Source organism: Enoplosus armatus, chromosome 2 (genome assembly GCF_043641665.1).
Source record: "Enoplosus armatus isolate fEnoArm2 chromosome 2, fEnoArm2.hap1, whole genome shotgun sequence".
Taxonomy (NCBI): domain Eukaryota; kingdom Metazoa; phylum Chordata; class Actinopteri; order Centrarchiformes; family Enoplosidae; genus Enoplosus; species Enoplosus armatus.
The window spans coordinates 8,778,557-8,806,509 of record NC_092181.1 but is presented as its reverse complement, the minus strand read 5'-3'; the positions used below and the strand labels follow the sequence as shown (position 1 = coordinate 8,806,509).

The following is a 27,953-nucleotide window of genomic DNA, read 5'->3' as shown; positions in this document are numbered from 1 at the left end:
AAAAAGAAAATACTAGCTACCTAGGTTAGCATTAGCTGAAGTCCATAGCCATCGCTGTCTGCAAGCTAACTGTAACGTTATAGATTCTCCCACTTCTGGTGCACGTTCTTCTCACTGAATGTCACACATTAAAATAAAACGCTAACAATTAGAAGCACAAATGAATCATGTGAAACGTAATGGTAATGCTGCCAGCGACACGGCTTCTCCGACATGAAGCCCATTGAAGCTGTAATTTTAAGGTGAAGAAGACACTGTGAAGGAGATGGAAGAAGCGTCCTCTACTTTCCTCTGTCCTCCTTTGGCTGCGCTGCACTCAGCAAGGTTTTATCCTTCAGATCTGTCTTTATCTTGGCCAGACTTCTAGGACTGCTTCCTCCAGACTGACACACACACACACACACACACACACACACACACACAGACAAACTCAAGACATGACAGATGAAGAGGGTTGATCAAAATAGTGAACTAAAGGTCCCTTGTACTAACCTTTACCGCAGAGAAGCGCTGTTCCTGCTCTCTTCCTGAAGCTGGGACGTTATAGAAGATGCAGGCAGAGAAGACTTGTTGTGGAGAGGAGGACGGAGATTGGCCAGGGGTCTCTGCTTCAAACAAGACTCATGTCATATTTTCTATTGTTTTCTGTTGTCTTCTTAGTGTGTGCAGTAACCAGTCTAGATAGTAGACTTGTCTACATAGATGTTAGGTATTAGAAAAGGGATGGCCGCCTGACCATGGCTCCTATCACGATGCTGTTTCCGCGCTGCTCTGCGCTTCCGCTTCTTGCTCAGCTTGATGAGATACTTCTTAGTTGAACTGTCCAGAACTCCCCGAGACTAGCAGAGAAAAACGAATGCATGTGACGATGACGAAATGCGACCTGGTACTTAACACAAAATATGGAAATGGAACATTGCGTTGAACCTCTCACCAACCTTAATATCAGAAAGGTTCACGTGTGCGCTTGCAGGCCGCGCAGGCTGGACAAACTCCACTGTGTCGTAAATGTCTTTGGTCCTGGGGCTTGTTCAGGAAAGAGTCGAGACAGAAACTCCTGCAACGCTAGCAATAATTCTGAGGAATCAATTAACTGACAACGGTATTTGCTAGTGGTCTGGGAGCTGAGCCATTTCTTTGGGAACTAAAACTGAGACTGGAACCTGAGATACCCGCGACCTGAAGGTGTTTTTTCCGGCTATATTTCGTTGGTGAGCTCAGCTGACAGGTGTGGATGCAGAATGGTTGTCACAGTCAAGAGAGAGAAAGAAAGAATTGCATTTTTAACACGTTCATGTTGGGCAGCAGAACTCTGCTGCTGTTTTGACATCCTGTCTTAATCCAGTGCAGTGTGGGAAGAATATGACTTGTGGCGTTCTGTTACAGGATAACTGTGGTTTATTGCGGCCCCATTTTTGATTCCTATCAGTAATAATAACAATAATAAGAATGCCTCGCACTAATAATAACATTGTACTCAAGTTTCATTTCCCCATTCATATTATACTCAACTTTCTTTATCTTGTTTTTCTTGTTCTTTCTGTCTGAAACAGCACTGTTGATGCAATGTTTCTGCGCACTATTTTATATTATATTTAAGATATATAAATAGAGTTTAAAAATGTAATATTATTTACACAAATGTCATTAAAAGTAAGAATTCATTAAAACTACTCGACTCCCTATAATTATAGTTTAAGTAATCCCTTCTGTCAGACACTTTATAAGTAATATTTTTTTTTTAAACAATTATAACCATTGAGGTATCTACGTACTTACATCTGTGGGCGTAAACAGGACGGCGTTCAGATATACACACTAGGATCACACACACTCAGACAGACTGAGCGCGCCCTCTGCTGGCAAACGTGTGCAGGTGCAGAGAGCAGCGTTCACAAACGGTAGTCGGCGTTTGTGAACGCTGCTCTCTGCGCCTGCTGGCGACGTAAAACATATTAAAGGTCCCATATTGTAGAGGTCCAGACCTCCAGGTCTTGTTTGATTATAAAGCAGGTCTAGGTGCTGTATAAATACTGTGAAAGTATCAAGATGCTCAGTCCACGCATTCAGAGTGTGACTTTAAACGAGCCGTCAGGACTTCCGTAAGGTTGTGATGTCACTACTGTCCAGTTGCTAAGCAGGTCATCTGCTCCAATCACAGCACCACCCACCAAGTACAGGGACGCTCATCCACCCGCTCAGTCTGTCTGAGTTATCGGAGCGCTCTGCTCAGGACTGCTCTTCTGGTTTTTGGAGGTTGTTCAGTTTGTCTAAAACGGCTTGTTTCAGACAGAGGGGGGGGGGGGGGGGGGGCTGGGGGGCTGCATGAAGGGCCAGGAGAAGATACATAACTGTGAATCATGCAAAGCTACTCTAGTGGAGTCCCAGAATAAAGATGTCGAGCTGAAATGAGCCCGATGTGGGACCTTTTAAAGGAGGTAACATCGGACAGCAGGAAAAAGGAGACAAATAAGCTTTCCATATTGACAAATACATTGTGTTTCCTGTGGCTGCTTCACAATAAAAGCCACCCCGTGTCAATCACACCAACACATCACCCGCTCTGGTTATACTTACTCATCTGACTTGCTTCACTCTCCAGTAATATCTGTGGAATAGCAGTAACGGGTGCTCTGCTCATCTCCCGTTGCTCACGCGTCTGGCTCTCCTCGGTGATAATATTTGATTGATCGATGTCCTCATAGACAGGTTCCTCCTCTGGGGCAGCAGGGTCGCCCTCAAACACATCCAGAGCGAGGTCCTGCTCAGTGCTCGAGTTAAACCGAAAGTTCACACTGTCGCCCGAGTGTGTCTGGCATGGAGGAGGGTCAGGCGTGGGGCTCGGGTCTCTGAGCAGGAACTGTGACCACTCATCGCCCCACAGGAGCTCCTCCACCAGCCTCACTGGACTGCAGACTTTGAAGGAGCTGAAAGGACTGTAGTGAAATGTAAGGGGAAAGTATAATAGAGTAATCATTTAAGTACATTTCAATGTGTTTACTTTTTGCTCAGCAGTACGTGATTTACATCCCATGCTAAATTCAGACCCCACTCCTCCAGTATTAGAGCGGCAACCACCAGCCCCCTGCATCACTCACTGCTGAAACGTTATACTTACTACTGTTAATACTAACGGACTGTGGTTTTGCCGGTGTGGTAGACCTGACAGAGGTTTTACTTGCTGTTATCATTCCTCCTGTTCTTTTCCTTGTAATTACTGTATTTGGTGTGCTTTGATTTGTCCAAGAAGTTGGACAGAACAAAGCATTGTGAAGGTGTCACGTTGTCATCATGATGTGACATTGCTCACTATTTTCGGAATGTTTACAAAAACCAGTCAGTCTGTTTTCATTCAGAAAACAGTCAGCAGATTAAACCATAATGAAAATAATCATTAGCTGCAGTAAAAACCTGCTTTTACATGAATGCTGAGTAATAATAATCGAAGGAATCGAATATATAATAGTATAACAGTCACAGGGGACATTTATTTTATAACTACATACTTTTACTGGAGGGACATTTTCAATGCAGGACTTGTACTGGAGTATATGGCACCACACAGTGTTGTTTTGGTACTTTTACTTCAGTAAAGGATCTGAATACTTCCTCCACCACTGCAATTAAGCGCATTTCCCCAAAAGGTCACATTAAACCTCCACTTTGTGGACCATTTGTGCTGTTGGTCTCCACGAATATCTCACATAACACTAAAGCATCCGAATTATCGCACAATATTCTAGACAGACGTCAAAGGAAAACTGAGTTTGCATAGTGTAGTGTAAGTTAACATCTACAGACTACAGTAGGCTTTGTAAGGGATACAGTTACTGAGCAAACAACAAAATAAATGCAGACCGAGTGATCCAGACCCAAAAGTGGAAGCCCTGTTTGGTATAAAGTAGCTGATATACAGTATGCAGCTCACAAATATATGGTTTCATGAGGCTTTCAAAAGGCATTTCCTCAAACAGCTGCTCGCTGTAGTTCTTATCGAGCAAACAGGAGGAAGTAGTGCATTTGTTGGGGGCTATTTTCAGCGGCAGATGAATCCACATTTGGTGCTCTAGAGAATATTTGGGGCAGCAGGACAATGTAAATAAACTACAGTGTGTGTTCATGCCGATGAAGGAACATGTCACCCAGTGCAACAGTGGGACATATTGAGTTTTTCAATTTCTCTCTTCAGAGTGTACCTGCCCTGATCCTATCACGCTATTTCAACCGACAACTGCCCAAAACCAAGTTAACTGATTGGAGAACCAAAGTTTCCAGTGTGTGTGTGTGTGTGTGCATACAAGAGATGATAACTGTGGGGAAAACAGAGGACTTTCCCACTGAGTATAGAGAGGTAGGGAGGGAAGAGAACAGAAAGAGGAGGGAGGAAGATGAGGCTACAGTGTGACAGAAAAGGGACAAGGAGGAGGAGGAGGAGGAGGAGGAGGAGGAGAAACAGTAAGAGAGGAGAAAGAAGGAGAAAAGGAAGAAGGCGGAAGAGAAGACAAAATAATCAAATAGTAAAGTGGTGAGTTTGACTGACAGAGATGGAATGTTTCCTGATGAAGGGTGGAAACTCCCCTCTTTCCCCTGAATTGTGATAGTCTGTCTGTGATAAGACAGTGTGTGTGTGTGTGTGTGTGTGTGTGTGTGTGTGTGTGTGATTAAGAGAGGAGGAATTTATGACAAGGAAAGACAACAAAAAAGAAAGAATGGTTGTTTTTGAAGGTGGTTTTCAGTTTGTAATGGAAACCTGACTGTTTACTGCTGTAGATAATCAGCATACATTAACAAGAAACAATGATTTAAAAACAAGATTTTTAGGTCATGTGCTTTTCGTCATGAATAATCCAGACTCTGCTGGGAACTCTGTTACATGCATCCAGCTTGGAGGAGGTGATTGTTCTCAAAGGAGTACTCCAACAATTTAGTACTTCCATACAGTTGGGGGACTTGTAATTGTAATTGAACAAAATATTCTGCACGTTAGCAGAGCAGCAGCAGCAGCTTCAGTCTATTCTGCATGTGTCTGCGCAGGGATGCGTTCAGGCTACAGAATTGAGCGTAGGTCGCCTGCGTTTTGGCACTGTAGTTGTGCAGGAAAATAGACTTGAAGCGAAAAAATATGCTCCAGCCCTAGGCCTGTTTAGACAGCTGTACTGATTAAAGTGGAAGCGTATCTGTTCCATCAGACGCGTGTGATGCGGACGACTGAAATACGCAAGCCGAAACGCCTCCGGTGTAGACACACTTGTTAGCCTTTAGTTCGGGGTCCAGCTTGCAAATGTATGTACACCAGTGAGTGAGAGAGAGAGAGAGAGAGAGAGAGAGAGAGAGAGAGAGAGAGAGAGTGTGTGTCTTCACCTTTCAGACGTCGCATGTCTTCTTTCGATCCTCCTCTCAAGCAGCTCAGCATGACTCAGTGTCTCTGTCACTGGTGATTGGTCCACAGCGTCCTCATCAATCTCTTCTTCTTCCTCCTCCTCCTCCTCCACCCCTCCTCCCTCCCCATGCCTCCTTTCATCCTTCAAAGTAAGCACGTAATAGGAACATAACCTAAATACTACTACAGTTTTTCACAGCCTCACAGTTAATTGGTTTACATTCTACGTGAAGGAAAGCCTTTTCGAAACGAGCCGTAAAAAAAACAAACAAAATAACATTTCAGTCATAATTTATGCTGGAAACCTGAAAGAAACAGCGCACAACTGGTTGTTTTCGGAAAAAAGAGGGCTTGTCCAGCCCCCTAAAACTTGCATTGATTAGCTCCTTGGTGTGACAGGCCATAGCTGAGAATGTAAAGGCATTGCAGGTGTATGTTTCTGAGAAGTGATTTAAGCGAAACTCACCTGTGTCAATTCAATATCTTCCTCTCTCTCTCCATCCGTGTGCATCTCCTCCACTTTGTTTCTTCGTTTCTCCTCTCTTCCCTCTTTCAGTCGACCCACCACCATCTTGGCAAGCTTTTTCACCTTCCCTCTAGCACTGGTCTTCTGGCTTGTTTGCTTCGCTTCTCCATCCAGAGCTGTGTCACCGATTTCCGCCGCGTCCTCTAACCTCTGCAGCCCTCGCTGACATGGATCCAACTTTGTCCTCACCACCTCTGTCCCTTCCCGACGTCCAGATGGCAATTTAGAAATCACTTCAGACTCTTGCCCCCCTTGTCGAGACATCTGGATTTCTTTGTCGTTTTCTGTCCATTTGAGTGTCTCCGTGTTTGAATCTGTCCCTGAAGGGTTGACCCGAGCAGGGACCTTGCATGGTTCATTTGCTTTGTTCTGGTGTTGTTTCCTGGGGTGATGAGACTCTTGATGAAGAGTTTGGTTCTCAGCTGTGATTACTGGCTTTGGTCTGTTTCTACAAGGTGGCATGAGACAGAATCTATTTCCTCCTCCTGGCAACACTACCTCCTGATTCATGGTAGATTTCATCCCGGTTTCTTCTAGCTGGGAAGGCATTTCTGTCACTGTTGGAGTGGTCAACTCAGTATCACTGAGATCTCTATTTACCTTCCCTCCCTTGTCCTGTCCTTGTCCTTCACTTTCATCCCTTCCCTTGTTCACCAGGTCTTTGTCTCTCCACTGTTCACCCTCCTGCTTCCTCCTCTCCTTTTCCTCCTCTATCCCAGCCCTCATGGCACTGAAGAGCTGTGGAGGTTTGATGGGTGGTTTGGGGGGACATTTTGGATGTGGCTTTGGAGAATGCTGTGGGGGAATCATTCCTTCTGGTTTAGCGGAAACTGTAGATGTACAGTTTCTGTTGGTTGCTGCCATGTCAGGCTGTTGATCTGGGATAAGGTCTGAGCATCCCATCGCTAGCAGGGATGAATTTTCTGTCATGGCAGGAGTGGTCAACCCAATATTACTGTGATCTTCATCTGCCTTTTCCCGGTCCTCTCCTTCCTCTCCACCTTTCTCCTTGTCTGTAAATAATACTAAGATCTGTCGCGGACGTTTAACCACAACCAGAAGACTTTCTATTCCAGATGTTTCTTCATTCTCTACCATCTTCTGATTTCTATCAGTTGGATATTGCTCCTGTCTGTTCCTCTTGTCTTCTATTTGTCCTGTGTGTTTCCTCCATTCTGCCTCTTGTTTCCTTCTTTGCTTTCCTTCGTCTGTCTCAGCCCTCTTTGGGTTATTGTGCTGTGGAGGTTTTATAGGTGATTTATGAGGAGGTCTTGGAGGAAGCTGTGGTGGGGATTTTGGTTCCACTTTTGGCAAAATTCCACATGCATAGCTGTTGTGCGTGTCAGGTACTTCCCCAGGGACAGGATCCAAGCACAGATTGTTTCCTTTAACTCCACTCAACACAGGAGACGTCGAGCGTGCCAGTGAGTTCAAGGGTTTATTCTCTTTATTAAAGCTTTTCAATTGTTGGCTTAAAGTTCTCTCAAATGCAAGGGACCTCTGGTGGCTCTTGGGAGGTAGTGGGGGAGGAATTGCCAAGATGGAAGGAGGCATCAGTGCTTTTCTGTCCACTTCAGGGATGACAGCTGAGGTTGAACCCCTCGGTCCCCCAGCAGTACAAATGACTGGATCTGACATGGGAAAGTAATTCGCATCTTGGTCCTCTTCAGCCAGTTCCCCATTATTGTCTTGCACTTCAGGTTGTGGGTTGATTTCTGGACTGTCACTTTCACTGTTTCCTTTGTGATCATGTCTTTCTTCCAGTTCTGTGCTCAGTAGAGCATCATCGAAGTTGGGCTCCATATGCACATAAACACCCGAATCCCATGAATGCGTGGGCGACTTGTTTGAGCCTGCGTGGTTGTGTCCAGTGGTACTCTGAGTGCGACTGGACGCTGTGTGTGTCGTCATGGTGAGTGTTTGGATCTGTCCCGTCAGGGAGTGTTTCCGATTTAGTGTCTGCGTCACAGTCTAATGTGAGAGAGACATAGAGAATTATCCATATAACGTGCAGTGCTATCAGAAGCAAAGCCATAGCATAATGCATTTTGAACTTCCTTAATGCAACTCTGTCTCTACATGTCTCTACTGTAGCCATGGCGATGGCCCACTCCGTCACCCCCCCCCCCCCCCCCCCCCATTTAACTCCAGCAAACCAATCATTGCTGGTTCACATTTCAAAGGGAAATATTGTGCATCATCCTCCACTAATGCATTTATGTGGCAGCTGTACAAGTTAAGATAAGAGACCTTACATGTTGCATATACAATACTATGTATTTTTACTGGTTCATCTATCCAACAGTACATAAAGTGGAGCCCCACCAACTAATATAATATAAGAATAATATCAGCTGACAAGGGGCCATTCTGCTGCAAGATAAGTAGATTTTGCTGATAATACTTCCATACTTTAACTTTGAGTTTGGTGATATTAGTATTGATTCAATAAGTAAAATTTTGAGAAGTTTTACATCGTGGTATTGCTACTTTTAAATCGTGTAATATATATAGTATAGCCTCTGAATACTTTTCCCACCACGGCTAAATTTGATCTGTTCAGTAGTCTGTACTAGTTAATAACCCATGTTTGACATATTCTTCCTCATAGTCTATAATGTGAATCTCCATACAGAGCATCACGTTCGTCGATGTTTCATTTCTCACTGCATCGACATGTTTTTGCTAAATATTCATAATACAGGTGAAGTCGCTTACCACTTCTCCTTGGTCGCGGTCCTCTGCCACCTGTGTTTGCGTCGTCTTTGATACTAAGACTCCTCATGTCTGTCCGGACGTTGTGTTTTAACCTCTTCTTCCTCCTGTCTCAGGTTTTCCTCATGCTGTGTGATCACTAACTGGCAGAACCAGTTCTGCCTCGTGCACTTTCTTTGACTTTGCTCGTCTCGGTTGCATTGTGAGAGGGGCCTGATAATAGCAATGGCCATTCTAATGACATATAGAGGTGCTCTGACCAGGACAATAAGAACATTTGATCAAACCTGATGAAACGCCTTAACCTCCTAAGACCCAAGCTCTATCTTAATTTCTCTTTGCTATTTGGGCTTATTGGGACCTGATAAGTATAAAAACTAAGCATCATCTGTTGACATGATGTGGTTCCGCATACGGGGACAATTTTGAATTTCCATATAAGCAGAATTAAGTATTATGGTATAACCCAAAATGTGATGTCCACGCGTGTGGATGCCAGGTCTTAGGAGGTTAAAGCTGGCCATCCAAAGTGCAAGGAGAGACCAGCAAAATGACTAGAAATCAGTAAAGCATTGAAACACTCATCTCATTTCATACTTTACAAACCAATGCAATGGCAGGAAGGACAACTTTAATAAGTGCTCAAATGGCATCATCATTAGCTGATCCACTTCATGGTTATTGATGCACCTCTATTACGGTATATAGTAAAGTTGGAATCAGCATTCGAGTTATTGTAAAGTGTGAAACTAAATCATATTTTCAAATTTGAGATGTTTGGCATGAAGAGAGGATTAATACAGTCCCATCTTTTCAGATTTGAAGACTATACTCACAATGCCAAAACACACGAGCCACGTTTCTGAATGGTCACTGTAGAAAGGAGCGTTTGTATCCGCAATGTTTATTGTATTTGTGAGGACAGTATTAGGAAGAGGATGATGATGATGATGATTTTGTGTGACACCTCATTGACTTTGTTTGTAACAAAAACATTTTCCTGACAGAGAGAGAGAGAGAGAAACCCTCTGCTCCACTTTTAAATAAATGACACACCAAAAGGAATTTAAGTTACCTCACAACTGGAAATAAAAAGTTGATATGTTGAAAAGTTGTTTATTTTTAAAGGAATGCGGTGTTTGGTCAATATCTTCAATTATATATCACTTAAGTATATCAAAAAATAAAATAGTGTTTGTGTTTATATGCAGGGCAGTCACTACAGGGGGCGGGAGGCAGGGCAGCCAATCCAAACTCCCATTTAAAAAAAAAAAATGTTTTAATCAATCACGTGATTGTGGAACCCGGAATAACAACAGGAGCTCAGGAAACGCGGAGCTCCAGCCTTCCCACCAATACTTTCAGTGCAGGGCACTACAGTTTCTCCGAAGCAGCGATGAGGTCGGCTCTGCTTCACGTCGCGGCGCCCTTTGCGCTCTGTGTCGCCTTGGCGAACACCAGCCTGTTCGCCGAAGTGGAGGTGGACCTGTCTTATGAGCACTACGCAGAGAAACGGGTCGACCACCTGCCCGCGTTCCTGGCGATGCCGTGCAACTGTCTGGTGAACCTGGCGTACATCTGCATGGGGTTGTACTGGCTGCTGTACAGAGGCGTCAAAGAAACGGAACAGGGCCGGTACGTGAGGGAGGTGTTCGCCTTCATGGCCGTCTTCTACGGACATGTGCAGTGGACGCGCTTGGCGGTGCTACGGCGCGCTCCCGCCGTGCTCGACCAGTGGTTCACCTTGCCCATCTTCGCGTGGGTTCCGGTGTGGATCCTCTTCATAGAGCGCGGGCCGGCGAAGTGGTGCGCGTCGCACGCGGCGGCGCTCGAACTGCTCTCTGTCCTCAGCTATGGCCTGGCGCTGGCGCACGAACGGGGGTTCGAGGCGGCGCTGGGCTGTCACGTCGCCTCTGCGGTGTACATGGGTGTTCGCGCGCAGCTGGCGCACGGGGACGGCCGCACGCGGGGATACCTGCTGCTGGCGGTGCTGTCATGCGCGGGGTTCGTGGCGCTGAAGCTGCTGGATCACTGGCTCGCGCGGTACCGGCTCTTCCAGCGGCTCACCGGACACTTCTGGTCCAAAGTGTGCGACGTGCTTCAGTTCCACTTCAGCTTCTGCTTCCTGACGTCTCTGACGCAGCGGGCTCAGGGGCGGCAGGACTGAGAACCGGGGAACCAGGAGGAGCTCTGGTGAAGATGGTGAAGAAGAAATGACTTCCACTAAAAAGAGTTCATCCCAGATACAGAATGAGGTTGCAGCAGTTCAGAGGGCTACACATGAACAGCCACGTCCAAATATTCACATTACACCCAGAACAAGAAACACAGAGTCAGTCCGACATGGACAGTGAAACAAACTCCTGAAGCGCGGTCCTGGCAGCCCCAGGCCGCTGACTCTGTGCTACGGTACAATCTTTAATGAAGGCTTTTATATGCAAATAGTGCATTGACTAAAATATGAGGTACATTCACCCACCTCTTCTCTTTTTTCCCCATTTTCCATAATAACAGGTTTGTAACATTGTCTGGTAAGCTCTTGCCCAAATCTTGCCCCTCACACACACACACACACACACACACACACACTGAAAGGATTTAAATCCAAAAGAGCCACACGTTTGAATACTGACGCTGCGTTGCTGGCCTTTAGTCCTCTCAGACGCTTGTAAATATTCCGCTGCCTGGCCATTGCGGCATGTATGATTTAAAATGTCTTCAAATACTTAAATGACTTTTCTTGTAATCACAAACAAATGCAACGCATCTTCTTTTGGGGATGGAAGGTTCATGCTGCTCTGTTTGGAGTTTTTGGTTTGTTGCCAAAAAATGTACAATGTGCCTAATGTGCCTCCAGAGATAAAACATGTTCTCTCTCGGGTGTAAAGCACTTTGAATTGGCTTCGTGTATGAAATGGCTGTGCTGTATGAATAAACTCGCCTTGCCTCTGAAGCACCGTTTCACACGCGGACGTGTCACCAATTAGGTTTTCAGACATCACGTGTGAAATCAGACCTCACACATAATACTTAATGTGCAATGCTGTCTCATATGTGATCATCCACAAATAAGCATATGCGGGGGGGGTTTTAGGACTGTGAAAACTTGAATGTCACGTTTTAGGCAACAAAAATAAATGAAGGTTTCATTTTTTTTTGTGTTTTTGCTGTCAGTGTGAGGTGGCTTTGGAACAGCATAGAATGGAACGTTTGACTGAGTAAATAGAATAAAAAATCCAAATAATCAACAAAAATAAAGGGAAGGAAGTGCACTAAGGGGGCCTGAACTCTCCTTTATGAACTTTATGAATCATTTGGTGACCTACTGCACAACTACTAACGTGCACACACATGAGATGGCAAAGAGTATTGTCAACATTGTGTGTTCTCATTATAAATTACTGGTACATCAGTTTCATTCTGTGTTGTATATATTACATGTTGGATTGAGGCGTTTCAATGCTTTGCTAAATTTGTGTCACTTTTCCCTGCTACAGAGTAAAATACTGGACGTAAAGGAACCTCACGACACAATATGCTCTTCTTCATATGAATGATCTATTGCAGAGTGCAGCCCAAAAACAAAATGTAGCGATTAGAATATATATTTCTTTACTTTTAACACGTTATAAAAGAGAGAACGAGTAAATGATATTATATATTGCACGGATAACAAAGAGTAAAACACATGTCAGTAATTCCACACTGATGTCAGATAATGACAAACAACTGCTTATGATTGTTGTCATTGTGGAACCCCCCTGGTATGTTTACAGGTCATGTTTAGTGATAGCCGTGAGGACGGGCTCTGATGATGGTTTCCTATTGGTCCACAGCAGGGCCAGGCCCGCCTCCCGGAAGTCCGGATGGGAGCAGTAGATAAGAGGGTTCAGGCCGCAGTCCAGGTACGACATCACCGATGACAGCGTCCTTAACCAATCGGGTGCCGGGGACAGGTCCATCCTGCCCAGCAGGATCAGCTGACCGGTCAACAGAGAGAAAGAAACAGCGTCAGGCTATGAGTGGACTCTGTGTGCATGCTAGATACGTTAGCTCACGTGCTGTTTCACCTCGGACACGACAAAGGGAGTGTAGCAGAGCATGTAGGAGGCCACCAGCAGAGGAGTGACGGCAGACAGATCCGCTTCATCATTGCTGAGAGGAAGAGGGAACAAGATGGAGAGAGGAGGCAGTAACACTGGCTTTGTTTGCACAGAGACATTCCTTTTGTTAACGTGGACACTCTAGCTATTTCAGCTATACTGTAGGGATTTCTGCATTAGAACTAAGTTATGAGTGCTCAGTTAAGGAGTGAGAAGGTTTGTGTTAGGTGGCTGAGTCATGGTGCCAGGGAGAAGAGGTCTTTTGGTTAACCCACCCCCCCAAACCCCAAGGACCTGAGCTGAGTCTCAAACCCAGACTTCCCTATCCATACCTTCAGTATGTGTATCAGTGAACACATCACTGTTCAAATGCACTTCAGTGCATTCAGTGAACGTATTGTACTGTTGTACAAGCTGACGTCCATTTAAACGGTGATGCGTTTACTGCCCTTTACTGATAAACGCACTGCGTAGGTTCCCCTGGCATAAACAGCATCATGGGACCAGTTTCTTGAAATGATCTTTTCTAAGGTGGTTTACCTGTTGCAGCTCGAGCGGCAGCCGGTGGCACTCAGGAGAGAGCAGAAGAAGATGAGGAGGAATGGGAGGAAGATACAGACCGAGAAAGCGCAGAGAATGTAGACCAGCATGTCTGAGTAGCTGCTTTCCCAGAAGACAGCGCACAGCATCTCCGCGGGATCATACCTGGAGTGGAAAGTAACCAAGTAAGCAGCTTTATTTGAATAGCACCTTTCAATAGTAGAGTGTCACAAAGTGCGTCACAAGAGAAATAATGCAACTGACATAACTGACATAAACACAGATCTAGGAAGACTAAAACACCAACCATCAGATAGAAATAAATTAAAATGAGACCAAATCTAAACAGGTGTTCAACAGATTTTCAAAGGGAGAGAGTTCCAAAGAAAGTGTAGGAGCCACAACCTCAAAAGCACAGTCAGTTAGTTTTAAGCCTAGATTGAGGTACAACCAGAAAACCCTAATCAGAGGACCTGAGAGACCTGATCACAACAGCCTTGAATTGGATTCTGAACTCGATGGGGCGCTTGTGAATGACCCAGGGATGTTTCTCTAAGGTGGGTGAAGAGGGAGTTACAATAGTCGAGACGGGATGGGACAAAAGCGTGAATTATCATTTCCATCTTCGCTTGAGGCGCAATGGACCTGAGTTCCGCAGTGTTTCTCAGCTGGAAAAAAAACAGGAACGTATCGTCAAACTAAATTGTCTTTTTGTCTCTGTTATCACTGATGCTCAGTCGATGGGTACCAATGATATTCTGGGTGGTTTCAGTCACCCGCTACAGAGCCCTCATGTCCTGGGCCGTGCACATCCCATGCCAGTTTGTAATGTTTCCAGTCAGGATGCTTTCTGTTGCTCCTTCTGTAAAAAATAACTTCTTAAGTTTCCTTCAGAAATACAGCCGTTTCTGATCTTCCTTAACCAGGGTGGAGATGTGTGATGACCATGACAGGTTCTTTGCGATGCTGATTCCCAGGAACCTGAAACTGTTCACCTGCTCCACCTCAGCTCCACTGATGTAGACAGTGGTGTGTGTGTCTTTGCCCCCTTTTTTCCTAAAATCGTCAATCGGCTCCTTGGTTTTTGCTGACCGTGCAAGGTTGTTCATTTCATTGACAGACTTTGTCAACGCGATAGCATCACGACCGTGCAAGACGCAGTCCTGAAACTTCACAGAAGGGACTACCATGGATGAGAGAGTTTGGCTTCATACACCCAAGCACCAAGTCCATCAGAGAGACAAACAGGACAACCAACAGAGCGACGCACAGGACAGGTAGGACAAAACGGGACAGTTGGGCAGCGGCAAAGCCCGACACAGGTGCCATCTTGCCACTGCCAGGAAAGAAGACACGACATGTAGACCATGGAACACTACCTGAAAGCATTAAGAAAATGACATACTTGATCCAGGCGTAGAAAACAGGGACACTCCCAAACACCACCCCTGTCACCCAAGACGCCAAGCACGCTGTCACCATGACAACAAAGAGAGCACTTCCTCTGGAGGCCTTGCCAATCAGCCGCTGCACACATAGGACAGCTGTAAAGGAAAAACGAAACCCTTCAGCTGACTGCATCAAAGGAATTATGGGACTGTCACCCACCATAATGGTATTAATGCAGCGCTGTTACCATGGCTACTACTGTAGTACTGACGCAAGGAAGGTCATCATGACTAGCTCTGTTCAGAGCAAACGTATCAAGACAGACTGATACTGCTTTCAGTTTTAGTTCGGTTCAACAAGAGTACTGTGTTTTCTTATTGTTTATATTTTATATTTCCTATATACACTATATTGCCAAAAGTATTCACTCACCCATCCAAATAATTGAAATCAGGTGTTCCAATCACTTCCATGGCCACAGGTGTATAAAATCATGCACCAAGGCATGCAGACTGTTTCTACAAACATTTGTGAAAGACTGGGTCGCTCTTAGGAGCTCAGTGAATTCCAGCGTGGTACTGTGATAGGATGCCACCTGTGCAACAAGTCCAGTCGTCAAATTTCCTCGCTCCTAAATATTCCACAGTCAACTGTCAGTGGTATTATAACAAAGTGGAAGCGATTGGGAACGACAGCAACTCAGCCACGAAGTGGTAGGCCACATAAAATGACAGAGCGGGGTCAGCGGATGCTGAGGCGCATAGTGCGCAGAGGTCGTCAACTTTCTGCAGAGTCAATCGCTACAGACCTCCAAACTTCATGTGGCCTTCAGATTAGCTCAAGAACAGTGCGTAGAGAGCTTCATGGAATGGGTTTCCATGGCCGAGCAGCTGCATCCAAGCCGTACATCACCAAGTGCAATGCAAAGCGTCGGATGCAGTGGTGTAAAGCACGCCGCCACTGGACTCTAGAGCAGTGGAGACGCGTTCTCTGGAGTGATGAATCGCTCTTCACCATCTGGCGATCTGATGGACGAGTCTGGGTTTGGCGGTTGCCAGGAGAACGGTAGTTGTCTGACTGCATTGTGCCAAGTGTAAAGTTTGGTGGAGGGGGGATTATGGTGTGGGGTTGTTTTTCAGGAGCTGGGCTTGGCCCCTTAGTTCCAGTGAAAGGAACTCTGAATGCTTCAGCATACCAAGAGATTTTGGACAATTCCATGCTCCCAACTTTGTGGGAACAGTTTGGGGATGGCCCCTTCCTGTTCAAACATGGCTGTGCACCAGTGCACAAAGCAAGGTCCATAAAGACATGGATGAGAGAGTTTGGTGTGGATGAACTTAGCTGGCCTGCACAGAGTCCTGACCTCAACCCGATAGAACACCTTTGGGATGAATTAGAGCGGAGACTGAGAGCCAGGCCTTCTCGTCCAACATCAGTGTGTGACCTCACAAATGCGCTTCTGGAAGAATGGTCAAAAATCCCCATAAACACACTCCTAAACCTTGTGGAAAGCCTTCCCAGAAGAGCTGAAGCTTTTATAGCTGCAAAGGGTAGACCGACGTCATATTAAACCCTATAGATTAAGAATGGGATGTCACTTAAGTTCATATGCGGGTCAAGGCAGGTGAGCCAATACTTTTGGCAATATAGTGTATCTTCTAATTAAACCATATGTTAACTTCAGTAGGTCCAGACAGTCTCAACCCACTGGAGTTCCATGGGAAAAGGAATTTCGAATCCACTTGTATCAGTCAGCTGCAAAGATGCAACATATTGTGGATTTGAAATCTCAATGAATTTGTAACAGCACGAGACGTTCACTAACTGCAGCGCAGCGTGACTCCAATCTACACAGATGTGATTGTACATCACAGATTCAGTATCAGGTCCGAGCTTTGTTAATGAGAGATTAAAAATAAGTCATGAAACAGAGTTAAACATAAACTTAGGCTATCCCTAAACTGAATGCAAACCTCAATGCAGGACTGTTACTGTGGAGAACGTGAAGAAGTGGTCTCTATGAGTGTGTACCTATGCTCCCTATAGAGGAGGTGATGAAGGCAAACTTCAGCAGGCTGACGACCTCACACCATGGCGACCTCTGACCTCCCGTCAGCATGGCCAACAGGGAACCGGAGATGATGAGGAGGGAGCAGCCTTCACAACACAGTTGGGTTCTTTATCAGAAAAAAAAAAGACTTGCGCCCGCTGAGATTACACGTGGGCTACAACCGAGAAAGTAGATTACAACACATAATTCTGTAATGCACTAGCGTTGATATCGGGGTCAAAAAGTACCTAAATCTGACAACGTGAGACTGACGAAAGGAAGCCAATAACGGCAGCAGAACTGACCCCTGCACTGAAAATGAAGGGGCAGAAGAAGAGAAGTTATCACGTGAAATGAGGCATCACCCAAAACCCAAACATTCAATTAGCTTCAACCGCGGCCCACTGCGATCGTCCGTACTAACAGACGCAACTAACGCGAATAACATTTCACACCAACGTAAGGAGCAACCTCGCCACCTTACCATGACTTTGACCAGCAGAACAAGACAGTTCCCCACAACCCCCATGACCATCTCCAGTCCCAACACAGCCACCAGCATCCATTTCTCCGCCTCCGGCCACGGACGCTCCATGGCCACAGTCCCATTAAACCACTCGCTCACTGGAAGACAAGGAATACAGGGCGTGGCAGTTTACTATAAAGTAAAGTCGGGGGGGGAGAGAGAGAGAGAGTACATAAACAGAGATGATTGTACAATTAGATAATCTGGAAGAGAAAGCAACGGATGGAGAAAAGCTACACTTACTTTTACTGTGAGCCGCCCGGTCCACAGCCTTCTACGATGGTTGCTAGGTGTTTGTAGTGGAGCGCTCAGGTGGAAGTGTCATCAGAACCATTTTCAATTAAAATTCACATGCTCCATTTAACTCAACTAGATGTGTGTCTGCCTGTAGTTCAGCTTCTACTACTACTAACTACTGCTATCATTATCCTGCAGGTGAGGGGCGACATCAACAGCAAGGAAAATAAGCTGCTACTGGGAATCAAATGCAAATAATATGTCAAACAGTGTGTCTTTGAACTGTAGCGGGAACACGGAGTTATCGCTGCAACTGTGGAGGAGAACATAGTGCAGCTTTTCAAGACTGTGTAGTGCAAAAGCGAGCGAGTGCAAGCAATTTGTGGGGAAGCAGTTATACAGATAACAAAGTAAGTAAGGAAAGTTTTATTTAGATAGCACCTTTCCAAACCTAGGTTAAGGGCTTTATAAAAGGATACAAACATTGCAACAGGGGACATAGCACTATGAATACAAAAACGGAGGCATCACAAATCAAAAATAGTGTACACGACTCGTGCACGAGCTGACCTGAGCTCACACTAGTGGGTGCCCATTTAGCAAGATCTAGTGAATGGAGGACTCAAACATCTCCACAATTGGTAGTGATCGCTTCCCAATTTTATGCTCTTTAAATACAAAGGCATTTACAGAAGTCTGTCTCACAGTAGATGGTGCTTTCCTAAAGGTAGATGGGATGAATTTAAGGAATACTGTGCAGGATTAGGAAGGAGTATAAATATGGAAGGTCACATAGATGAATGCACAGATACAATTTACAAATGTGATAATAAATGCAGCATCAGTGTGTGTTCCCATAGGTAAAATAAGAGTTCAAAGGAAAGTTGTACCTTGGTGGAATGATGAGCGTAGCAAGGCCATAAAAGAACCAAATCAAGCTTTTAAAATGGTGAGAAAGAGTTTAACAAAACCTGGAACGAAGGAAAAAATACAAGTGGGAGGAAAAGTGCTCTGAGACTTCCCTTGTTGATCGAGATGCGGATCCAGCTAATGCTGGTAACTATAGGCCTATAATATTAGATTCAACATTGATTAAAAAAAAAAACAATTGTACATTTTGTGATTCGGATATTGAAATTTGTAATTATACAAGCCCTTCTTGGGAAGTGTTTCAAAATTGGATATCTGAAAAGGACTTTCAATCGCCCAAATCAGAATATAATGATAATACATTTGGAGTTATAATGGAGGATCAAAAAAAAGGGAAATGATGTACAATAGCCTGATTATTTTGGAAAAACAATTTATCCACAGATGTAGATTTATTAATGCCAGGCCACTGATCTTAGTCTTCATGAATGAGTTATCAAATTTCAAGAAAGCACTGAAATGTATAAAAACCAAACAAACATTGGACATTAACAACAACATACATTTTATTATTTATTTCCATTGTTGTAAGCTCCTGTCTGTACTTTGTTACAATCAGAATCAGAAATGACCAACGTGATATTGTAATAGCCAAACTTTGTTTTTCTAAATAAAGGTATTCAATGAATAGCAACATTATACATGCAGACCACATACCCCATGTTGTCCTTAAAGTTGTTGTGAATAAAGTTATTGGAGAAAAAAATAATACACCTTCCGCTTACTCATCGCTAGCGTTTAAATATCTTCCTCGTTTGCTGTTGCGTCAAGCTAACGACGATGTAAAACGGAAGTAAATTAATTTAGCTTTTACTGGAGGAGAGTCGAGACATCTCTAAGAACGAGGACTACCAGTGCAATGAGTTAAATGCGTTTTTCATTTTCATTTGGAGTTGCTTGTCCAAAATGTGCGCTTGAGAATTATGTTACATCCAAAATCCACGTGAAATGGGTTTTATTTTGAAACGTAAGAACAGGAAATGGATGATAACTGGATGAAACTTGACCCTTCCTGTTTGTACACAGTAACGTTAGCTAGCTAGCTAGCCGCCGCGCACAGCCTGCGCGACTGAATTACAAGTATTTGTTTCATTCCTGTAGTTGTAGCTGTTATTTAAAGATGAATACGGTTCTGTCGAGAGCTAACTCCTTGTTCGCCTTCTCCCTGAGCGTCATGGCGGCCCTAACCTTCGGCTGTTTCATCACGACGGCGTTCAAAGACAGAAGAGTTCCCGTGGACATCCACGTCTCGAAAGTCATGCTGTAAGATTCATTGTCGAGCATCATGTGTAACAGCTGTTAGCATTAAGCCCTGTGTTTGTACTGTATCAAAACAGATCAGGGAACAGTCATTATAAAACAAGCTTATTTTTTGGGGGGGAATTTATCAAACGTATAACAGATGAGATTCTTACTTTTGCAGTAAATGCTAGTAACAATAAAACGAGCTTAACACAAATAACACTTGTGATTCGTGAAATTCATGTTATTAATTGCATTACAAGCATGTTCCACGGTTGTTTCATTAAATGTATGTGGGTTTTTTTATGGTTGGAGTCTCTCGGTCCTCCTGTTGCCTTCATCTGTCTCTCTTCGTTCTCTCTCCCGGTTTAACAGGAAGAACGTCGATGACTTCACGGGGCCCAGAGAGCGCAGTGATCTGGGGTTCATCACCTTTGACCTCTCAGCTGATATCCTTCAGAATGCTGCCGCTCGAAATCCATCCAGAATAAACCTCCACAAAATCACATTCGAAATCAGAGAGAAAAACCCTGCAGAACTTGCTTGAAAATGATCAAGTTTTCTTCAGAATCAGAGTAATCCAGTGATAGTTCTCTTTACATCGGTAGTTGCACTGTTAAGAAGATTTTTAATAGGGACTATTTGACTAAATGTAAAGAAATACTCAACTTGTGGCCCACAGCTGACTCTCTTCATTGGAGCTGGTTTCTACAGCAGTTGTTCTGTGTTGCATAGTAACAGGTTGAGTCCTGAGTTTCTGCTCTGTTATGGTGTTGACATGGTCCCTATGTGGAGCAAGACACAGTTGGGAGCTCTCTTGTTGTTCCTGAACTTTTCCTACATTTGCAGCCAATTTTTGATTGGAACGTCAAACAGCTGTTTCTGTATCTGTCCGCTGAGTATGCCACAAAGAGCAATGTGAGTAATAATACACACACACACACGCATTATTGGTGTTTCATTAAGAAGTGGAATTATGATCAGGTCGTGTTTGTATGCCTGTGTTTTGGTTGGTTCAGATCAGCGTGTGATCAGGAACATACAGTTCTGTTAGTGATTGCTGTCAGTAGCGGGGTGGGGGATGAATCAGGACACATTGTTACTGAAATTAACTGAAAATAATCTGTGTGTGTGTGTGTGTCAGTCTCTGAACCAGGTGGTGCTGTGGGATAAGATCATACTTCGAGGTGAAAACACCAAACTGAACCTCAGAGACATGAAGTCCAAATACTTCTTCTTCGATGACGGGAACGGACTCAGGTTAGACACACACACACACACGAACACAGCGATTCAGTACAATTTGGAGGTACTTGTACTTTTACTTGAGTATTTCCATTTTATACCTCTACTTCACTGCGTTTTAGAGATAAGTATTGTACTATTTGCTTCACACTTAATCATAGCTGCTAATTACTTTACGGATGAAGACTTGACACATTTTACACAAGCAGCTGTAAAACATGGGCTGCACCTTCAGTCTTGCTTTTTAACTTTTGCTAACTTCCAAATTAGGGTTAAGTTACAGCACCGTAAAACGTAGCGTGGGACTATAATATCAGACAATGCCAGATACAACTGCTACAGGTTGATTCTAGTTTTGTCACAGCCTGATATGTGATGGCAAACTTTACATAGTTGTGACGTGAACGTGAACAGATTTCCAGCCGACCCGTTTATCTAATACGGGGTGGGATTGAGGCATTTTCGTAAACAACCAATATGGCCAACAGTCGGTGTCAACTTTGTACATCTGTTATGAACCGTGATTGGCTGACCGTCACGTCTGTCTCTCCTCCAGGGCCAATAAGAACATCACTCTGACGCTGTCATGGAACGTTGTTCCCAACGCCGGAATCCTGCCTCTAGTGGCTGGGAGTGGACACGTCAGCCTCCCGTTCCCAGACACATACGAGACCACCAAGAGCTATTAGACCGACAGAAGCGCACATCCAGCCAGTTTCAGCTGATGACGGTGGAAGTGACTAACATGAACGGAGAGAAGATGGAGTGATAGATTATCGAGTGATGATAATTAAAACAGTCGTGATATGACCCTTGAGGCCGCTTTCCTTAAATGATAAATGTGTTGCGAATGATGAAACATGGCTCATTTCGCATCACGGCTGTTTTCACCAGATCGGCTTTAAACGAATCTTCCACCCCCTCACATCAGCACACACTGTACACACAGACTGACGACTCACACACACTATACACTGGTGTTTCTTCATAGATGTAAAGGCATTTTTGGTTTGTAATAAAAGTTGAGATTGGAACATCTACGTCTTTTGTAAGGATTTTTACACAATAGCCAGTAAAGTGTTGGTAAAGGGTCGGTTCACCCAAATCACTTCCTCTACATGCAGATGTTGTGGGTGTTGGCTTGATTTCAGCCATGGTAGAATGTGTACCGATGAAGTGCCATGCTATTAATATACGAGACAAAGAAGCTTTTATGCACCCGAAAACATGACATCCACAGTCTGCACACTCTTAGTTTGTGATTGAGAGGTCAGCATGTATACAGGTTTAGTAGTGATGCTGACTGTTGACTGGATGGAAATTACAGTAAAAAAAAAATAAAAAAAAGCTTCCAGCAGCTGGTATTCCCAGGCGGTCTACACTGTCCTGTGAGGACCACACTGTATACTACACTCCAGTATATAATACTCCATAATGCTTTAGCTACTGAACAAAAGCTACAAATAGAAACAATTCAGTCATTTATTACATTTTCACACTGTTAGAAAAAGAATGTACAATGTCAATTGTCTGAATGAATCTTAACCTGGGTGAAACGTAAAAAAAAATAAACATATATATATATATACACACACACATGGAATTCACTATTCACACCAGAATACCACTCCTATACATCAACACCCACTTTGTTCAAGTTTAGTGACACTTTTCCATTTTTTTACCCCCAAAAATAATGAGACCTTTTCCCAGCAGGGCTCCATCCTGTAGGTGGACTCGTCTGTGACCGGACTTCTGCTTCACATTATGTGTACAGTCTAGCGAAGGTGGAAGTAGAATGGGAACCTTCGAGACGTCACAAAAGAGAAGTTAGAGTATTTAGCCTAGCTTAGCACACAGCCGAGAGGCAAGGGGAAACTGTTAGCCTAGCTCCATCAACAGTGAAAGACACACACCCTTCGCACAACTCCAAAGAGGTCTTTATTTACACTGTGACTGACTTTAGGAGCTCAGGAGCGGTTTCTGTGGGTGGTCAGCTTTGGAGGTTTCTAACAGCTGACTCCAGGTTTGGTGCCCTTTATGTTTTGGAGGGCACGCGAGAAGATTGAGCATTTCAAAAATAAAAAACGGACAAAAGGATTTATTCTCCTGTTTGCTAGTCTATGCGCTGGATGAGCTTCTCCTCCATCATACAGTAGAGGGCGACGTGGGACAGGTCAGAGATGAAGGCGTCGCAGGCTCGTCTGCTGATGCCCTTACAGCCTCTGAGGTCCAGCAGAGTCAGGGAGGAGAGACGCTTCAGGTAGGACAGACAGCCATCGGTCAGCTCACTGCAACCTGGACAGACAGACAGGCAGACATCAGGGACTGCTCCCATCCAAAATGAAACTCGGCTGTTCTCTGGTGTGTGTGTGTGTGTGTTTCTATAGTTCCAACAACGTGATAAATTAAAAGGACTCAGATTGGGATCAGGATCGGGGGGCCAGAAAAACCATGATCGGGGCGTCCCCACTAATATAACAAACAAAATATTTTTCTAAACTTCTACCAGAGAACCAGCTAGACACCCACCTGCCAGTGTGAGTTCCGTGAGGTTGTTGCGGGTGTGAGTCCCGGCCGCCGCCAGCAAGGCGATGGACGAGTCGGTTATGTCCTTGCAGTGAGCCAGGTCCAGCCTCTCCAGCTGGTGCATGTGGCGCTGCAGCAGCCTCAGAGTGGACTCGCCAATGTCCAGACCGGACAGACGCAGGGTCACCATGTTCCTCAGTCTACTGCGAGACGACTCGGCGCCTACGGGGGACAGACGGGGACAGAAGAAATGCTCACTTGTTGATTTTACATGTTGAAGACCCTACCTAGTTTTTTTAGCCGGTGGAAATAAACTCAGTGGCACCCCCCAAGCGTCACCAAGCTGAGCTGCTACTGACCAGGCGGGCTGATGATCTCCTTCATCTGGGTGTCTTTAAGGCCTTCACACCAGCGCAGGTCCAGCAGCCGCAGGCAGGGCAGAGTGGGAGAGACCAGCGCCGACAGGCAAGACCAGGACAGACCAGTCACCCTCAACTCCCTCAGACCTGAAGACACACGGAGAGACAGACAGAGAGGTGGGTTGATGAGACATGTAGGGACAGGGGAGAGTGTGTGTGTGTGTGTGTGTCTTTGTATGTTAGTACCTGGGAGCCTGGTGAGCAGACAGTTGAGCTGCCTCTTGGCCAGGGGGGTCCAGGAGAGGTCCAGAGAGGTGGGCTGGCGTTTGATGATGCCTGCCAGGGCCTGGTTAGTGAGCGGGCTGCACCGGCTCACGTCCACATGGCTCCACAGACGCTTGTCACAGCTCCTGCGGAGGACAGCGAGGCGTGGTTAGCTGAGGACAAGGCCAACTCGGACACTTTCAGCAAAAACAAACACACCGGACGTCGCCACGTACCACTTGTACCAGGCCTTACAGACGGTCATGCAGGCCAGCAGCTCGGCTCTGTGCAGGTATCTGAACACGGACACCCACACCTCCTTCTCCCCCCCTCTCTCATTGCCCACGTCCTTAAAGGACGGCAGGGACAACAGGGACGGGGGAGACAGGGAGGAGTGCGCCGAGGCCGCAGCAGCTTCCTCTTCCTCTGAAGAGGACGCGGAGCGATCTCTGGTGCCTCTGTCGCCATGGTTACCCCTCAGACGTGGCCTACGAGATCAAATGTATCAAATGGTGTTTGGGCTAATAATGTCCCATGCATACACACGCATTGGCATTAGCATTAGCATCAGATTATTAGCACAGTACCTTGGCAATCCTGATATGTATATTAAGAGTTGTACATCAGCCAGTATTTGATTTTTGGGACAGTCCCGAAATAAATGTGCCAGTGCCAGCAGTGTCAGATCTACCTGCCAGGTCCTCGAGGGGCACCGCCGTCAGCGGTGGCCTCGGCGCTCTTGAGTCGCGAGGGTTTGGACAGAGCTGTCTTTCTCTGGATGAAGCCCTGCTGACCACCGGCACCCACCGCAGCTGTCCTCGGACCCATGGCTGCTTCTAGCTTTGGAACTATGGAGCCTAAGAAGTGAAATAAGTAATGTTTTGTTATGGACGTGATATGCACACAGACAGACAGACAGACACACACACACACACACACACACACACACACACACATACACAGTACTAAATGCATTTCACTGGATCCGTTTCAGTGAGGCTTTACCAGATTGTCTCCTGGCTTTGTGGGGGCGCTGTAGAGTGACAGTCAGGTAGGAGCCACTCAGCAGGTCATCATTCAGATCAGACACCAGGAGGACCGGGGGTTCTGGATCTGAATCCCAGTGCCCTTCTTCCTCCTCCTCCTCCTCTTCCTCCTCTTCGTCTTCCAGCGTGTCCATCTCCTCCTCTTCGGGGTCAAACTCCTGCCCCTCGCTGTCCTCATCTTCTTCGTCGTCATCGTCGGTCCTGCGCCGCCTCCTGCGTCGGTGATGCCGCCGCCGTTCTTTGCCTCCGTCTTCGCTGTCCTCCTCTTCCTCCTCCTCCTCTTCGTCATCGTCGTCGTCGTCGTCGTCGTCGTCCGACTCCTCGGACTCGTCGCCTCGCCGCTGCATTCTGGAGCCCCCTCGCAGCCTCACCCCTCGTCCCCTGCGCACGCCCTCCCTCATGCCCATCCCCCGCTTTAGTTTGAGGACGGAGGAGGAGCCGGGGGTCACAAGCCCTCCTCTGCTTCCTCTGTGGGCCGAGCCTCCTCTCAGCAGGCCTCTCCTGTTGGCACCAAACCCCCTCCGGGAAGAGTGGCCCCCCCCTCGGGCATGGAGTGCCATCTTTCTCCTGTGAGAGGCTGCGGAGATGGACAGGACGAACGGACAGGTCAGAACATTCTTTTATTGGGTTTTTTTTAGTGATCAAGCAGTAACAAGAGAGCGGCCAATGGTGACAGAACCTTCATCGTCGTCATCACTGGCGGAGTCGTCTCCGTCGCGGCTGTGTCTCTGCCGTCGGTAAATCTTAGCCATGCGAGCGTCCAGCAGAGAGGAAGATTTCCGCTTCTAGACAGGCAGGGAAAGAAGGAAAAAGACACAGTGACAAAAAAGACAAAGAAAACAAGGACAGTGTTTTGGGGGCGGGGTGATGGAGGACGACAGACACAGAAAGGAAGTCGTTGGAGGTCTGAAATGAAGTGTGTTCAGAAATAAAGACCCTGAAACAAACACTCACCACTGGAAGGCCTTCACCTTTGTCTCCTTTAGACTGCTGGAGGAGGAGGAGGGGAAAAAAAAAAAGGAGACATCAGAAGCTGACTGCTAAATCTTACATCAAGCCTGCCGCCTGCTCTTTCACATCCTTTCGTATTTCTAAGCTGCCATCATATTGTGCTGATGTTCAATAGCTAATTCTGAGCTTCCGCAATCCCAACAATAGCTATAAAAAGTGTGTTTTGTGACTCATTAAAAAAAAGGAAGAGTTTCCCCAGACCTCTACTCACACTCAGTCAAAGTATAGTTACAGCAACACTAAAAACACCTAAGACCACAGAGAGCACCCCAAAACAAGGTGACGGGAACATAAAGGCATGTGGCGGATCCTTTTTAAAATACCTCAGAAGTACCCCATCTTTGGTTAGATTGTTTAACTGCCAACCTTACACACAGCACGGTGATGGTACAAAGTCAATTACATATTACACCTGTTTAAGCTCATTTCATCGTGTCAACACAGCAACACACTGTTTTGAATTATAAAATCGGTGTCCCATTCCCAAAGTTCAGGATTTATGATTCACATATTGAACAAAAGCTTATATATAAGCTTATATAACAGAGCTACAATGCCACAAAGAGGAGACTACTATTGTAGAATATTACAGGATGATTATAATATAATTATATATTAGTAGAATAGAATATTCCTCATTTCTGTGACTGATATTTCAACATGTTTGCGTGTTGGACTTTTTGTTCGGTTGTAGTCAGAAAAAAGCCTCTAATATCTATATTTCAATATTTAAGACTCTGACTCCACAGTTAACACAAGGACCAGTTTGGGACATTGAGAACCCGCTAGGCCAACAGAATAATTAGCTCTGTCCGCAAACCGACGCCGAGTCGGTCACTGCGGTGGGGGGGGGGGGGGCAGTGAGGGAGGGTAGAGTGGAGGAGGGACAGTGTGCAGCGTCACAAAGCAGTTCATCCAGGGATTGAGCGACGAGGTCCCGTCGAAATGACAGCAGCTTCTCCGAAACTGGAGAAGTGGAGACTGAGGTGTCTAACATTTACATTGTCAAGAGCAAACTAGTTAAAAACCAGGCTACACAGTGTCCGGTAAGATGAGGAAAAACCATTTAGAAAGGATGGAGAAGGGAAACAGCACAGAAAGCAAAAGGGAGCTGAAGGCAGCAGCCGACAGTCTGAGAGAAGAGGCGCCACTCTTGGTAGTAACAGTTACATCAAGAGTCGTGTCTGTTCTCTTGACAAAAGATGGAGGAAGAAAAGGGGGGTGGGGGTGCACGCAACAGACGGGTGGATGTACGCAGAGTAGGCGGCACCTCTCACCAGTCTCGAGCTGATTGGCTGAGAAGGCAGAGGGGCCGCCACCAAGAGAAGTGACGCTGAGGAGGAGGAGGAAGAGCAGGAAGGAAGAAGAGGAGGAGGAGGGAAGAAACCGCAGCGGACCACCTCCCCATCCTGCTGGGAGCCCACAGGACCCCCTATGGTAGCAGAGGGCCCGGGGCCCAGCCTGAGGACCAGGGGGCCGTGGGGGCGGATGTGCTGCTGGTGGCCTGCAGCCAACGACTCATCGCTGCCTGATGACTGACGGAGTTAAATGAAATTTACAACAACAAAAAAAAAAAACAGAAAATAAAGCAACCAAAAAAACAAAATAAAAATCAATTAATAATGAAAAACAAAACAGACAAGGAGACACATAATACCCATTAGCTTTGACACACTGCAACCAAGTGTGTGTGAGCGCCAGGTGAACAGACTGAGTGCAAGAGAGAGCAAAGAGACTCTGAAGTGTGTGTGTGTGTGTGTGTGTGTGTGTGTGTGTGTGTGAGCAGTGTGTTCAATATATGTACATACAGGAAGTAGGAAACCCTGAGACACTGTCTGTGTCTGTGTGTGTGTGTGTGTGT

At 45.7% G+C, this 27,953-nt stretch overlaps 5 protein-coding genes across 5 annotated transcripts in view; 2 read left to right on the top strand and 3 right to left on the bottom strand.

The window, feature by feature from the left end:
* Positions 1–59: 59 nt before the first annotated feature.
* On the bottom strand, positions 60–7,709 carry LOC139290045 (uncharacterized). The gene is made up of 6 exons (XM_070911740.1): positions 5,847–7,709; positions 5,362–5,522; positions 2,578–2,936; positions 939–1,065; positions 493–839; positions 60–383 (listed from the first exon to the last, which is right to left on the bottom strand). Exons 1-4 carry the CDS (start codon positions 7,707–7,709, stop codon positions 956–958), a joined length of 2,493 nt encoding a protein of 830 aa, XP_070767841.1. The 3' UTR covers positions 60–383; positions 493–839; positions 939–955.
* A 2,303-nt stretch (positions 7,710–10,012) lies between these two features.
* tmem187 (transmembrane protein 187) lies at positions 10,013–10,821 on the top strand. Its single transcript, XM_070926318.1, has one exon. It carries the CDS (start codon positions 10,018–10,020, stop codon positions 10,786–10,788), a length of 771 nt encoding a protein of 256 aa, XP_070782419.1. The 5' UTR covers positions 10,013–10,017; the 3' UTR covers positions 10,789–10,821.
* Positions 10,822–12,391: 1,570 nt separating this feature from the next.
* On the bottom strand, positions 12,392–19,125 carry LOC139290035 (pinopsin). Its single transcript, XM_070911728.1, has 9 exons — positions 19,122–19,125; positions 17,188–17,327; positions 16,952–17,015; positions 16,872–16,878; positions 16,685–16,830; positions 14,670–14,808; positions 13,265–13,429; positions 12,692–12,776; positions 12,392–12,601 (listed from the first exon to the last, which is right to left on the bottom strand). The coding sequence occupies exons 1-9, from the start codon at positions 19,123–19,125 to the stop codon at positions 12,392–12,394; spliced, it is 960 nt and encodes a 319-aa protein (XP_070767829.1).
* A 279-nt stretch (positions 19,126–19,404) lies between these two features.
* spcs3 (signal peptidase complex subunit 3) lies at positions 19,405–21,923 on the top strand. The gene is made up of 5 exons (XM_070919070.1): positions 19,405–19,659; positions 20,014–20,087; positions 20,480–20,556; positions 20,783–20,898; positions 21,440–21,923. Exons 1-5 carry the CDS (start codon positions 19,517–19,519, stop codon positions 21,570–21,572), a joined length of 543 nt encoding a protein of 180 aa, XP_070775171.1. The 5' UTR covers positions 19,405–19,516; the 3' UTR covers positions 21,573–21,923.
* Positions 21,924–22,351: 428 nt separating this feature from the next.
* The window catches only part of kdm2aa (lysine (K)-specific demethylase 2Aa), a 12,494-nt gene continuing 6,892 nt past the window's right edge, over positions 22,352–27,953 (bottom strand). Inside the window, exons 17-25 of the mRNA XM_070913659.1 lie at positions 26,036–26,071; positions 25,756–25,866; positions 25,041–25,641; positions 24,727–24,892; positions 24,272–24,523; positions 24,018–24,181; positions 23,772–23,918; positions 23,416–23,634; positions 22,352–23,181 (exon numbers count right to left, since the gene is read on the bottom strand). Coding sequence (XP_070769760.1) covers positions 23,000–23,181; positions 23,416–23,634; positions 23,772–23,918; positions 24,018–24,181; positions 24,272–24,523; positions 24,727–24,892; positions 25,041–25,641; positions 25,756–25,866; positions 26,036–26,071 — 1,878 coding nt within the window. The 3' untranslated portion in view covers positions 22,352–22,999. The remainder of the gene's footprint in view (positions 23,182–23,415; positions 23,635–23,771; positions 23,919–24,017; positions 24,182–24,271; positions 24,524–24,726; positions 24,893–25,040; positions 25,642–25,755; positions 25,867–26,035; positions 26,072–27,953) is intronic.